At 35.8% G+C, this 15,877-nt stretch overlaps 1 protein-coding gene across 1 annotated transcript in view; it reads left to right on the forward strand.

Annotated features, from left to right (window-relative positions):
• USP15 (ubiquitin specific peptidase 15) overlaps window positions 1-15,877 on the forward strand; it is a 151,145-nt gene that overhangs the window by 82,680 nt on the left and 52,588 nt on the right. Inside the window, 1 exon segment of the mRNA XM_017885689.1 lies at window positions 7,093-7,179. Within this exon segment, the coding sequence (XP_017741178.1) occupies window positions 7,093-7,179 (87 nt within the window).

Genomic DNA, 15,877 nt, shown 5'->3' on the forward strand with positions numbered 1-15,877 from the left:
ATCAAGTCAGCTATTGATACTTGTGTATGCTTCACTAATTTCTCATGCTGTGTTTTTCAGTTCCATCTGGCCATTTATGTTCCTCGCTAAACTGGTTATTGTAGTTAGCAGTTCCTGTAACCTTTTATCAAGGTTCTTAGCTTCCTTGCATTGGGTTAGAATATGCTGCTTTAGCTCAGAGGAGTTTATTACAGACCTTCTGAAACCTACTGCTGTTAATTCATCGGTGTCAGTCTTCATCCAGTTTTGTGCCCTTGCTGGAGAGAAGTTGCGATCATTTGGAGGAGAAGCAGCTTTCTGGTTTTTGGGATTTTCAGCATTTTTGCACTAGTTTGTCCTCATCTTCGTGGATTTGTCTACCTTTGGTCTTTGAGGCTGATGACCTTTGGATGGGGTTTTGTTGGGGTATCTTTTGTTGATGTTGTTGTTGTTGCTTTCTGTTTGTTTTTCTTCTAACAGTCAGGCCCCTCTTCTGCAGGTCTGCTGCAGTTTGCTGGAGGTTCACTCCAGACCTTGTTCGCCTGGGTATCACCAGTGGAGGCTGCAGAACAGCAAAGATTGCTGCCTACTCCTTCCTCTGGAAGCTTCGTCCCAGAGGGGCACCGGCCTGATGCCAGCCGGAGCTCTCCTGTATGAGGTGTCTGTCGACTCCTGTCGTGAGGTCTCTCCCAGGCAGGAGGCACGGGGTCAGGGACCCACTTGAGGAGGCAGCCTGTCCCTTAGCAGAGCTGGTGCACTGTGCTGGGAGAATCTCCCTTGTCAGGATCAGCTGCTCTCTTCAGAGCCAGCAGCCAGGAAAGATTAAGTCCACTGAAGCTACACCCACAACCATCCCTCCCCCAGTTTGTCTGTCCCAGGGAGATGAGAGTTTTGTCTGTAAACCCCTGGCTGGGGCTGCTGCATTTCCTTCAGAGATGCCCTGCCCAGTGAGGAGGAATGTAGAGAAGCAGTCTGGCCACAGCCACTTTGCCACACTGTGGTGAATCCTGCCCAGTCAAAACCTCCTAGTCTCCTTAGCACTGCGGGGGGGAAACCACCTACTAAAGCCTCAGTAATGGCGGATGCCCCTCCCCCAAACAAGCTTGATCGTCCCAAGTCAATTCCAGACTGTTGTGCTGGCAGTGAGAATTTCAAGCCAGTGGTTCTTAGCTTTCTGGGCTTGGTGGGTGGGACCCACTGAGTGAGCCCACTTGGCTCCCTGGCTTCAGCCCCCTTTCCAGGGGAGTGAATGGTTCTGTCTCGCTGGCATTCCAGGCACCACTGTGGTTATGAAAAAAACTCCTACAGCTAGCTCATTGCATTCCCAAACAGCCACTCAGTTTTATGCTTGAAACCCAGGGCCCTGGTGGTGTAGGCACACAAGTCCTAATCTGCAGATTGCAAAAACCATGGGAAAAGCATAGTACTTGGGCCAGGTAGCACAGTCCCTCATGGCTTCCCTTGGCTGGAGGAGGGAGGCCCCCCAGCTCCTTGTACTTCCCGGGTGAAGCAACACCCCACCCTGCTTCTGCTCACTCTCTGCAGGTTGTACCCACTACCTAACCAGTTCCAATGAGATGGATACCTCAGTTGGAAATGCAGAAATCACCTGCCTTCTCCATTGATCTCCCTCGGAACCTCAGACCAGAGCTGTTTCTATTCGGCCATCTTGCCCCCCCCCCCGAAACCCATGTTTAAAACCATCAGATCTCATGAGACCCATTCACTATCACGAGAACAGCATGGAAAAGACCCACCCCCGTGATTCAGTCATCTCCCACCAGGCCTATCCTACAACACATGGGAATTACAGGAGCTACAAGATGAGATTTGGGTGGGGACATAGAGCCAAACCACATCATTCTGCCCCTGGTGTCTCCCAAATCTCATCTCACATTTCAAAACCAGTCATGCCTTCCCAACAGTCCCCCAAAGTCTCAACTCATTTCAGCATTAATTCAGAAGTACACAGTCGAGTGTCTCATTCAAGACAAGGCAAGTCCCTTCCACCTATGAGCCTGTAAAATCAAAAACACGTTAGTTAGTTACTTCCTAGATACAAGGAGGATACAGGCATTGGGGTCAACACAGCCATTCCAAATGGGAGAAATTGGCCAAAACAAAGGGGCTATAGGCCCAATGCAAGTCCAAAATCCAGCAGGGCAGTCAAATCTTAGAGCTCCAAAATGATCTCCTTTGACTCCATGTCTCGCATCCGAGTCATGCTGGTGCAAGAGGTGGGCTCCCACAGCCTTCTGCAGCTCTTTCCCTGTGGCTTTGCAGGGTATAACCCCACTGCTGGCTGTTTTCATGGGCTGGCATTGTCTGCAGCTTTTCCAGGTGCACAGTGCAAGCTCTCAGTAGATCTATACCATGCTGGGGTCTGGAGGACAGTGGCCCTCTTCTCACAGCTCCAGTAGGTGGTGCCCCAATAGGGACTCTGTGTGGGGCTCCAAACCCATATTTCCCTTCCTCACTGCCCTAGCAGAGATTATCCATGAGGACCCCGCCCCTACAGCAAACTTCTGCCTGGGCATCCAGGCGTTTCCATACCTCCTCCGAAATCAAGGCGGAGGTTCCCAAACCTCAATTCTTAACTTTGTGAACCCACAGGCCCAGCACCCCGTGGAAGCTGCCAAGGCTTGGGGCTTCCACACTCTGAAACAACAGCCTGAGCTGTACCTTGGCCCCTTTTAGCCATGGCCAGAGCAGCTGGAACACAGGGTACCAAGTCCCTAGGCTGCACAGAGCAGGGTGGCCCTGGGCCTAGCCCATAAAACCATCTTTCCTTTTAGGCCTCCAGGCCTGTGATGGGAGGGGCCGCCGTGAAGACCTCTGACATGCCCTGGAGACATCCCCCCCCCCCCGTTGTCTTGGGAATTAACATTTGGCTGCTTGGTACTTTTGCCAGCTTGAATTTCTCCTCAGAAAATGGGATTTTCATTTGTCAGGCTGCAAATTCTCCAACCTTTTATGCTCTGTTCCCATTTTACAACTGAATGCCTTTAACAGCACCCAAGTCACCTCCTGAATGATTTGCTGCATAGATTTCTTCTGCCAAATTCCCTAAATTATCTCTCCCAAGTTCAAAGTTCCACAAATCTCTAGGACCAGGGCAAACTGCCACCAGTCTCTTTGCTGAAACATAACAAGACACTAAGCATTTTGATCAAAGCCATTCAACAAGTCTCTAGAAAGTTTTAAACTTTCCCACATCTTCCTATCTCCTGAGTCCTCCAAGTCTCCAGGAAGTTCCAAACTTTCCCACATTTTCCTGTCTTCTTCTGAGTCCTCCAAACTGTTCCAACATCTGCCTATTACTCAGTTCCAAAGTTGCTTACACATTTTCTGGGAACTTTGGTACCCAGTTCCAAAGTTGCTTACACATGGCTGTGTTGACCCAATGCCTGTATCCTCCTTGTATCTAGGAAGTAACTAACTTGTTTTTGATTTTACAGGCTCATAGGTGGAAGGGATTTGCCTTAGAAAACATTTTTTTCTAAGGTTTTATAATGTATAAAACTTTCAACAACGCCGCACTCTACCGGTACCAGTTTACTCTTTTAGTCTGTTTTCACACTGCTGATAAAGACATACCTGAGACTGGGCAATTTACAAAAGAAAGAGGTTCATTGGACTTACAGTTCCACGTGTCTGGGGTTGGGGGGCCTCACAATCATGGCAGAAGGCAGGGAGGAGCAAGTCATGTCTTACATGGATGGTGGCAGGCAAAGAGAGTTTGTGCAGAGAAACTCCCATTTTTAAGACCATCAAATCTTGTGAGACTCATTCACTGTCACAAGAACAGCATGGAAAAGACCCGCCCCCTCCCATGATTCAGTCATTTCCTACCAGGCCCTTCCCACAACACCTGGGGATTATGAAAGCTACAAGATGAGATTTGGGTGGGGACACAGAACCAAGCCATATCAATAGCCAAGTCCAAATAACCACACACAGTCGTTTCCTAATGTAAAATAAAAAAAGTGGTGCCCTGAAAACAATGACTGGTTCCACTTGTGGTTCATGCAGTTCAAATAACTACACAAGCTTTTCCTCAGAATGACAGCCATGATACTTCAGTTTGTAGCAGATACACTTTATGCAAACTTCCCAGTTTGTCAGATAATATCAAAAAGAAGTGTAAGTAAGGGTTAAGATTTAATAAAATCAGTAATTTTTTTTTCAATGTGGATATTCTCAAGTGAAACTTTTTTACTGTGATGTGATGAAATATAGATTAGTGCTACTCCTTTGATTCATGCTAAAGTTTCAGCAGTTTTATCCACCATTACTTTTGCACTATCAGTGCCAATATCCACTCAGTGAAAGAGGTCAAATAACATTTAAGTGACACTGATATTTATTATGAAAATAGTTTTGACCTCACCAATGGACACCTTAAAAAGGGTCTTGATGACCCCCAGGATCCATGGACTATACTTGGAGAACTGCTTCCTAAACATCCAAGATACGTTGCCTTTGCCTACTCTACTTTCTTAACTCCACCCCTTATTAATTCTTACCTTTGTTTTTATAGTTCCTTAACTGGTCTCACAATCTTCAGTCTTTTTCTCTTCCTTAAAGGTTCCTAGATTACAAATCTGATTTTGTTGATACCCTATTAAAAGTCTTTCCACATGCTCCAGCACAATTGGATAAAATCCAGATTTCTTCATAGAACATAAAAGTCCTTTTATTGTCATACCTACCTTAGTGACCTCTTTTCCTGTCAGTACTTCCTAGTCTTTAAGCCAAGCTGAATTTACTGGTAATTCCCTGAACACATCATGGTTTCTACATGATTTCTACATGCTATTCTTCCTACCTGTAATACTCTTTTACTTCCCACCTATCCCTCTAATTGTACGTCATTTTTAAATCACCTCATGTCACTACCCACAAAATTGTACATTAGAATTTGTTGTCGTACTTACATTGTATTATTGAATTATAGTCATTTTGCTTATATGTCATTTTTTCCTGTTAGATTGTGAGCTGTTTGAGGTCAGGAACTGTGTCTTTCTTCGTATTCCCAGTACTTATCAAGGATGAGGCATATAGTAATCATTTAATAAATGTTTGAGTGTTTGAATGAACTCCATAAAAATTGCAAATACAAATTAATTCCATGGTATTTCATTTTCTTTTCCTTCTAATATAGTTCTTAGAGTTGCTAATGAATAATAAAAAAGGCCATAGATGAGAAGAAAAAGAAAAAAGTATATATATGTGTATGTGTGTGTATATATATGTGAAGTGTATACAGTGTATATATATATTATATATAACATATATGTCTCAGCCACTTTATTGGATGGAGCAATGGATCTTTATTTCCATAATTTTTACTATAAGATTCAGGGTAACATTCGATTTATATATGTTTTTGAAAAGTTGTAATGAATTATATTTTAAAATTAACCTCCTTAATTTATTATAACTCAGTCTCTAATCAATTTAGATGTTTTTTCCTAATTTAGAATTCTTAATGTGGAGGCAGAAATGCCAGGATATTTCAATTTTTTATTAATATTTTAAAACTACTATCTGGGAATATTAGGATCATTAAAATTATTTTTTAAATGTGTTCTACACATTGTTTTATAATAAAACTTGGTTGATTGTATTTTGTTTTTGAGTTTAGTACAGTAAAATAAAATCTTGTTAAAGGGACTTCCATCAGAAGGGTACCTAACTAGAAATCCCACGTAACAGGATCCAGTAATATATAGCATTTGTCAGCTAAAAGAACCTCATTCAAAAGAAAACATGTTTTTCTAAGATTTTATAATGTATAAAACTTTAAAAGTTAAAGTAGTCCTGGTGCAGCCTATAATCACACCTGTAGTCCAGTGCTTTGGGAGGCTGAGGCAGGAGGATCACTTGAGGCCAGGAGTTTGAGACTAGCCTGGGCAACCTGGTGAGATCTCTGTCTCGGCAAAAAAAATTGTTTTTAAATTAGCTGGGTATGTGGCACACGCCTATAGTTCCAGTTTCTCAGTAGGCTGAGATGGAGAAGCTCTTGAGCCTGAGAGGTCAAGGCTATAGTGAGCTGTGATTGTGTCACTTCACCCCAGGCTGGGCAACAGAGCAAAACCTTGTCTCTAAAAAAAATAATAAAAGTGAAATTGAAAATGTAAATTTTTTTGTATCTAAAAAATTTTATTGCCCACCATTTGTTCTGCATAATGCATTGTAAATATATATATTTAGATAAATCCATATCACTTAAAAGCAAATTTTCTAGATTATGCTTTTCTGCTTATTGACCATTTCATTGTTCATTAGCATAATATTTAAAAGTGAATCATTTGGGGCCTCACTAATTTCGAGTTTACAATGACTGAGTCACTGGACTGAAACCTAGCTTTTTATAGCCCCTTGCCTAGCTGTTGCCTAGTAAATTAAAATAATATGTTTACAAAATTACAAGGAAAAGTAAAACTTCTGGTGACCTTTAAGTACTTAGATTGTTGCCGTATTATAGATTTGTTGATTATAAGTCATGCCTTTAATGCATATTTGTTGATTAAAAACCAATAGTAATTGCAGTTTCTTCAAAAAGATTCTGAATTAATAAGGTATGTATACTGTAGTCAGATTTATGCTTTTTCCCTTTGGCCAAATATGGCATATTGGGATTATGCTTGGAATTATTTCATCTATTTTGTCCCTGTTGCCTTAATTTTTAAAAATTGGTAATGTTCTCTGATCTCTGTGTCAATGTTGTGCATAATTAGAATGCCATGGTGTACCAGTGAGAAACAGTAGAATAGTTTAATTCCAATTCAATGGAAATTGATCGTAAAATGTTAAAAATGGTTACCTAAACTCGGAAATGGGTATATGTAGTTAGTAGATTTATAGAAATAATAGCAAGTCGCATATTTAATTTGATAAATTTTATTTGAAAATAGTTCCCTTTTGTACTTTTATGTTTTTATAAGGAAAAATACATTCAAAATTGAAAACCAAAGGATAATAGTGATTTTGCTCATAAATCTACTTTTCAGCATTCATTTACTACAAACATTGTCATCTGTTCTTTTATTTCATAATTTTAAAATTCTTCATTTTTTTATCTAATTTAACATTTTCATATTTTTAAAGGTCCCCAGGTGCATCCAATTTTTCAACTTTACCAAAGATCTCTCCTTCATCTCTATCAAATAATTATAACAACATGAACAACAGAAAGTAAGCACTGAATCTTAAAAACTCTTTGTTTAATTGATCACCCTATTATGGTTGCAAAAATCTCTTGTATCTAAATTTTAGGATAAAAGTCTTAATGCATTAAAATTGATTTTCTTTTAAATTACTGGTTAGTTCTTCCAGGAGTAACTTAACAAAAAAGAAAGCAATTAAATTGCTTCTTGAAAGAAAACACTTAAAGAATTTTATATACTAAATACTAATCATTAAAATATATTTAGAAGTTTGTTAGAACACAATTTTTTAGGAAGAATTTAAATTCAGATGTCATTTTAGAACTGGATATGTAATCACATATAGTAAAGTATTTTTAAAAAGTGTCTATCAGTGATTCTCAAGTGGAAAGCACACATAAATTTTTGTTTATGAAAAAGGCAATCATTTTTTCTTGAGAAGTTCAGAAAAACAATTGCCTTACCGCTTGCCAAATAAAATTTAGAATCATGGAATTTATAAAAATTTTGTTGAAGTGTGTGTTATATTGCTATAAGAAAAACAATTGAAAGTCAAGGTTACATGGGCTTCACTCTGAGCGTATTATCTTGTATTGACTCTGAGTGTGTTACCTTGAACGTTGATTTTTTTGTTGTTGAAAAAGGTCGAAAGAAAACCTTTATTATTTGTAATTAGCCCAAATTATGGGAAGAATATTCATCTAGAGATGATTATCCTCCTTTTATTTATTTATTTTTTTTGGTATGTATAGTGCTATTTATGGATTAGAGTGAAAGTATTTAGATATTTGCACTAAAATATTAGTATTAGATATTTATCTAATACTTATACTACTTATATGTTAGTATATACTTATACTAATTGTAAAATATTAGTATTTAGATATTTTTGCAGTTTCTAAATGGCATCTGATTATCTCAGTGAGTAAATTCTAAAAGACTAAAGCTATTTGTGAAATAATCTTTAAAATTAAAACACCAATAATTACATTTATATGTTTAATTAATTTTCCCTCAAAATTTATCTTTTGGGGGAGGATGACAAAAATGATTCTAACATACATCTGGATTATAAGTAGATGACAGAACTAAAATAATTTTGGAAAAGAATAATAAGGATTAGTCTTAAACTAAATATCACAATGTATTACAAAGGTAACAAAAATTCAAACAACGTAGTACTGACCCAAAAATACACCTCCATATCAATGGAATCTAGCTCAGAAACAAGTCTTTCTATAAAAAGAATTTAATGTGATCAGGAGGCATTGTAGACTAATAGGAATGGGCAGATTATCCAGGAAATATTGTTGAGAAAATTGGCTCACATCTTAGAATTTCTCTCTGAAATTTTAAATCCAAGCATATTAAAAAAGGACAAATAAATGGATAAAAGTACTTGTTACAAATGATAAAGGATTTATATTCTAAATATATCAAGCTCATAAAAATTAGAAATTTTCTAAGACAGTCTTAGAAACATTGGGCAGTAAAAGTAAAGGAATTAAATAAGGAATAAACTTTTTTTTTTGAGGTAGGGTCTCACTCTGTCACCCAGGTTAAAGTGCAGTGTCACAGTCACAGCTCCCTGCACCCTTGACCTCCCAGGCTCAAGTGATCCTCCCACCTTAGCCTCTTGAGTAGCTTGGATTACGGCACACGCCACTACTCCCCACTAATTTTTTTATTTTTATTTTCATAAAGACAGTTCCACTATGTTGCCCATGCTGGTTTCGAACTGCTGGGCTCAAGAAATCCTCCTGCCTCAGCCTCCCAAGTGCTGAGATTGCAGGCATGAGCCACCTCACCCAGCTGGGATAAATATTTTAAATTTTCACATTCACTACTGATTAGAGATATGTAAATTAAAACCATGAAAACCCCATTTGCTTTCCCTTACCTCAGTCACATTGGGAAAAATTAAACAATGACATGTATTTTTATAATGATTCTGAGTGCTTGGAGTATTAGAATAATTTTTTCTAGCAAAACAGTTTACCAGTATGAATCAATAACATTTGAAACGTTCACATTCTTATTTCAGTAATTCATAAAAAGATATGTACACTATATGTAATAATATTACATCATAGTGTAATACTAAAATACTGAAGACATTGAATATTCAGAATTACACTGCAGTGTCTTCTCTTCTATTTAAAAATGTATGTGCACAGGCCAAAAAAAAAGAGTGAAAATAACGCCTCGTAATTTGGTTTGTATTTCGTAAATGAGAGCTTTAAGTAAACTTCACGCTAGATAAAATATTACTTATGATTTACTCATTGCAGATGGCTTTCATATTTACTATAAAAGAATTTATTTACAGGTATTTACAGTCATTCTTTGGAGATATTTTTAACATTGTATATAGACTATATTGAATGTAAACTGTATTTTGACTAGTATTACCATATTGGTATGTGTGGTCTGGTATGTTTCTGGTTTTGTTCTGTTTGCATGCTTAGTAAATACTTGACAGTATAAGCTAATCTAAAAACCTCTGACTGCAGAAACTATTGAGAGAAATTAGAGTCTTAAGTTTCAGTGATTCTATCATACGACTACATTATATTTTTAGCTATTTATCTTTTTTTAATTCAAACACTGAAATAGCCCTGTCATATTATGGAATTTTAGTAGCATATGGTCACTGAGGTACCATGAAGCTGTGACCATTTTGAGCTTGAAAGTACATTTTTATGTATGGATTTTCTTTCTTAGTAAGGAACAGAACTTAAGCATTTGTGAAATGGAAAGTTTTGTTTTTTAACCTTAAAAAACTTGAATTCCATATTTAAACAACTGTTTTACATACAATTTACTTCTTGAATTTCTTCAGCTTGTGGAAAGACTTCAGATAGAAATAGCATAGTTTCTTTAAAAGTAGGTGAAATAGTAATGACCTTTTTGCATTATGTTTTTGAAACTTCATGTATGTGGAAATAGTCTACAAGTATAAATAATATATTAAAATCAATAGTTGTCCACAAACTTATATGAAATTTATTTATAAATTCAAGATTTAACCCTACACTGGTACGTTTCTAAGATATAAAATTTTCATTTCCAGAAATAAGAATGTTGTTATAAAATAATTCCAAGTAATAAAGTATACTTGGAATTATTTCATTTAAGTTTAATAAGTTTTTATTAAAACTTGTATTATTAAAAATCCATTACTATAATATAGTTTGTTTACTTTGTGTCATAATTTTACCTGTTAGTCCCATGTGTATTTGGTTTTGCCTCAGTTATAATTTAAGTACATTTTTAAGTATCTGTCAGCTTGTCTTTCTGGTAATAGTTCTATAACCTGTATTTTTCTGCCCTGCTTTCTTTGCTTTGATATATTACTAACACTGCCTTTAAAAAAATATTGTTAATGTGTTTATTGTCTTAATTTGACATTCCAAATGCAGAGCACATTTCTATTTTTCTGTTAATTTATTTATATCTTTTTTATTTGAAATGAAAATGATTCCCTGTATGAGATTGAGCCATGAACAGGAACTGTGAATTTTGGAAACTACCAGAGCTAACCATCTGGCTGTTGATAAATTTGTTAGCTAAAAGCATCATTTCATTAACTGCACAATGGGCATAATTATAGTTACGAGGATTAAATTATATATTTATAAAGTCAGGTGTCAGTACTAGCTTAAAAGTCAATCTGAAATTTTTTATAGAAAGGTAAGGTTCAATTTTACAAAAAAAGTGTATTTTAGTGTGTTTTATTGAAGGATGGATATAATACAGAATTAACCTAATATAGTATTAAAATTCCCATTACTATTACTGTAGATTTATTTTTGCAAAGTAGCATAGCCTTAAAAGATGATGACTAGCTTAAGATCTTTAGGAAGTAATTACTAGACATAGTCATGAAAGATACTAGGGCCCAGATTTTCATAAATTTTTTGAATTACATAAACTGCTAGTTTTGATATTTTCCATGACAAACCTTAATATTTCATTTAAAGCACACATAACATGTGGATTATAAGTAACCAATCAAGATAATATTGAAGTATCTTAAATTCATTGATTTTCATTATCATTTTGAGCATCTAGACTATCTCAACCTTTGAGCGAAGTTGTAGATACTATTTAGGGATTTAGATTTTCTTAAAAAACAAAACCAAAAAACTGCTTTGCAAATAAGTTTTTTATTCATTTCTCAGTAAATAGGAATTTCTGTCCCATCAAATTCCATCATGTTGCTGCAAAGAAGAATAGAACTTCCAGCATCTCTTTGTGTTACACGTGGGGAGAGACAAGATATCTGAATATATACTTATGGAATGAGCATGTAAATGTGCTTTTAGTCTTTTCACGTGTGTGTGTATAGGCGTGAGCATGCATTTGGGCATACTTTCCTGTGTGCTCTAGCTGCTTAAATTTTACTATAATTTTACAGTCAGAAGTTTTTTCTTCTCTGTAATGTGTAGAATGTGTAGAAAATGCAAGCCTTGCATTTTTTAAAATAATATACAGAAGATCTTCATTTTTAGCACTACTTAACACTAATAAAAGAAAAACAGTATTTTTTTTTTTGTACTTCAGCTTTTTGTTGTGTGTACCCAAAGTTAGATTCAATAATCCAATTATGAGTGGAAATACTTAAAAGTGCTGATAGGCACTGTGTACTTTATTAGTTACTAGGAATATAAAATAAAAAGTGAATCATAGGCTAATGATTTGCCAAGAAAAGATTCATGAGTTATATTTTTTGTGTTTTGTTTCAGTTTAAGACAAGTAAATATCTATAAGTCTAGCAATTCTGAATTTGAATTGATCAATGTTTTATTTCTTTGACGCCTGCTGTTTTTATCTCAGGGTGGATTGTTTTTTCAGAGCTGAGGAGTTGACCTTTTTTGTTTCCAGGAGAAGGGAGTGTTTTTTAAAAAATACAGAAACATTAGTAGGCTAACATTGTATGTGTAATTTGAGGTTGGTTTGGTTTTGTGTGTTTTACCTGTCTGGGGTGTGTCTGTGTGTGTGTGTGTGTTTGTGTGTGTGTGTGTGTTTTACTAAAGACTGTTAGAACAGGTAGTAGTATAGTTCACATAAACTCTTATAATGACAAAGTGAGAGTGTAATATATGGAATAATAAAGTGAAGTACTTGAAATTATAAGAAAAAACTACTCTATAAAAGTAATACCAGGAATAAATTATAGCCAGTTGTGAATTGCTAGAGATACCGATTTACATGTTCATTTATAAAGCTGTTTTATTTATAGCGTCATTTGCTTTTAGCAAAGATCTCATTCAGGTTCTTTCTAATAAATAAAAAAAGATTGAAAGCTTGCTTTTGGATTATATCCCAAATATTTATCATACATATTTTTTAAAATAACCTATTAAGAAATAAGAAAGAATCCATTCTTTTTTACAAAGTTATTTTTTTTTATATGCGGAAGGGAGAGGGATCATTTAACATTTTCTTCTTTCTAAAATTATCCTGATTTTGTAACTTTTAGAATATTATAGTTTTAATATTAACATTTAAATTATCTTGAGGTTTTATTTATCTAATTAAATAAACTACATTAATCTGAGAAACCAGAAGAAAGAAAAGGCAAATAACACTGGGATATACTTGCTTAGAATCATTTTGCATTCGTGTTCACCCAGGCTTTTTTCTGCATTTGAATACTAGTTTTGCTGGTCTAGCATAGAAACTATAAATGGAATCATCTGTGCATCATAACAGTGAGGTCACAGTGGCCTTGGAACTCTCTGCTCTTACCTGTAACTTTTAAAGCATAACTCTTACTGTTTCTACTGTTTTACTCTATTACAATAACAGAATGCAAAAGGGTCATAAAGGAGATGATTTGTTGCTGCAGTTGGTTTTAAAATCTGAATGTTTTAAATTTGATGGAGCAATGGGGAATGGAGCAAGCTGTAAAGCTGCTCCAGTTAATCAAAGGTAGAAAGATATAATCGTGGTTTGTATTGGTTGGTGTGGTATTTGAGAGTTATTTTGTTGATTGGATAAGGAGTATCTTAACTCAGGGTGAGTTGTTTTGTTTGAGGTTCAAGTCTTTAAAAGTATCTCAGTTGAGTACTTTATAAAAGAAATTTAATGATCAACCATATATCTCATAAAGAGGCCTAAAGTACTCTTCATTATAAATATATTGTAATATAATTGGCTGCATTATGAAAATATTTTTTTCTTCCAGTGTGAAAACTCAAATTACTGTCTCCCATCATATACTGCTTATAAGAACTATGATTATTCAGAACCTGGAAGAAACAATGAACAGCCAGGTCTCTGTGGCCTAAGTAACTTGGGAAATACGTGTTTCATGAATTCAGCTATTCAGGTAGGTCTTTGTAAACAAAGTGAAACTCATGTTTCATGGAAATCTGTAATACAAGAAGATAGAGTTGGTTTTCATGCCAGAACATGGGTATATGTTTTGAAAGTTCATTTTCATGGAAGATGTAAGCATACATATTTGACTCATTCATTCTACTACTGGTAGTAGAACATATGTTTCTCAATTAGGTGATACGTGATTGATTAACATAATGTACAAGATTAAATATCACTTTGCAGAAACATAATATCAAACAGAAAACTTAAGCTGTCTAAGAAGGGGGGAACAAAAGCAAAAAAGCTTGTGCGTTCCCTCCATTATTCAGTAGAAGTCTGTTGCCCTTTTTTTTTCTTTTCTTTTTTGTCTTAATGGGAAATTAAAATTTTAGAAAGGAAAATCTTGGGAACTTCTTTTTATATACATATTTTAACAAATCACTTTCCCTTAAAGGCCTTTTAATTTGGGGATATAAGAGATAACTGCCTTTCCCCTTCCCCCTACCCCCTTTTTCTTTTCTTTCTGCTCTAGTCTATATCCTCTTTCAACTTAACTTTTTAAATATTTATGTCTTTGATTGATTCTGAAGTAATGAGATATATATATTTTTTAATATTACTGTTACTGTGTATAAACTTAGGGCTGGTTATTTTATTCCCCTTTTACAGATAAAATTTCTGTGTTTATAAAAGCTCAGAATAATGGCAAACCATTTTTGATACTTGAATTTTAACCTTTTTTTGGTCAGTCTCTTTTGTGAATTCTGGATTTTTAGTTTTAAATCTAAACTTTTCTGTTCTCTATTCATATTTTTTTGTTGACTCTCCTATGCCCAGAATGCAGCCTCCAAAGATACAGATTAAATGCAGGGTGTAGATTGATAAGGACATTATTAGACATCTTTCTCACTATCTGAGAAAAGGATGACTCTTCACCATTCAGTATTCTAAGTGAATCTTTTTATACATCGTCATTCATACAACTGTTTCCTAAATTAACCATTGCCTTTTTATATTCTTGGAAATTAGAATCTGTCATACACTATAGGCCAGGAGTTTGCATCCTTTTAGAAATTGAGTGGGGAAGGCATAATCGATCTCTGGTATTTTGCTTTAGAGTTGAACCACTTGGGAAGTGGCCTATCTGCCTAAGCAGATAGGTTAATATATAGATTAATAAACTCTTCTTTTAAATCTTCTTCAAGTGAGTAATCCTGCTCATAATGTAGTGTTACTTTATTCAAAATAGTTTTTCAAGAATTCTAGCACTAGTTAGACATAGAGACAATTTAAATTTTTATCTTTATTTTTCTAGATGAAGAAGAAAACCAAAATGTATTATTGTCCTAATAGTTATTAAATAACAAAGTAAAGTACATGGGTGCCTAGCCTTCAGAGATAGGAATGGGACAGACAAATTATAATATCTGTTGGACCATCTCTGGAACATGTTTTATGTAAATTGTTGTTATACCAGTACCAGAAAACCCGGTTCCCAGATCACCAAGTTATATTCATTTTTATATACCTCTTTATCCTTGAACTGCCAAAATTACTTTGGTTCCAGAGGCTTGATATCAGCTAGAGTGGTTTTTTTTTTGTTTGTTTTGCTTTGTTTTGAGACAGTCTCGCTCTGCCGCCCAGGCTGGAGTGCAGTGGCCGGATCTCAGCTCACTGCAAGCTCCGCCTCCCGGGTTCACGCCATTCTCCTGCCTCAGCCTCCCGAGTAGCTGGGACTACAGGCGCCCGCCACCACGCCCAGCTAGTTTTTTTTGTATTTTTAGTAGAGACGGGGTTTCACCGTGTTAGCCAGGATGGTCTGGATCTCCTGACCTCGTGATCCGCCCGTCTCGGCCTCCCAAAGTGCTGGGATTACAGGCTTGAGCCACCGCACCCGGCCTGTTTTTAATAGTATATATATTTATCTCAACATATCCAAGTTTTTTTACATTTCAAGATTCAATTAATATAAAAATTATGGGATATTTGACAGAATTTTTGTACAAAGTTTTTGAAAGCTTGCGTGTGAATTATAATTTTGTCATGTCTCAATTTGGACTAGCCACATTTCAAGGACTCAAAAGCCAACATGACCAATGGCTACCATGTTGGAAAGCAGCTCTGTGTGACATCTGGACACAAAATTCAAGGATAACAGTGCTTCTATTCTCAGACTCGGTAAAACACTTAATTGTTCAGGTGGCATTTCTATAATACAGTGATTATAACTCACAGTGGATAATGCCTTTTTTCCAAAATGAAAATGCATTGCTTACATTTAGGCACTAGGTCCACTGCTCAGCACTGTGTATCTTGGAATTGTCTCAACTTACTCTTTGGCATCTGTAGAAGGATACAGTGACTTTTATTGCTTGTAGGACATGATTTGTTTGGCA

This window comes from Rhinopithecus bieti, unplaced genomic scaffold, assembly GCF_001698545.2.
Source record: "Rhinopithecus bieti isolate Rb0 unplaced genomic scaffold, ASM169854v2 scaffold_14700, whole genome shotgun sequence".
In the NCBI taxonomy this organism is placed as follows: Eukaryota; Metazoa; Chordata; class Mammalia; order Primates; family Cercopithecidae; genus Rhinopithecus; species Rhinopithecus bieti.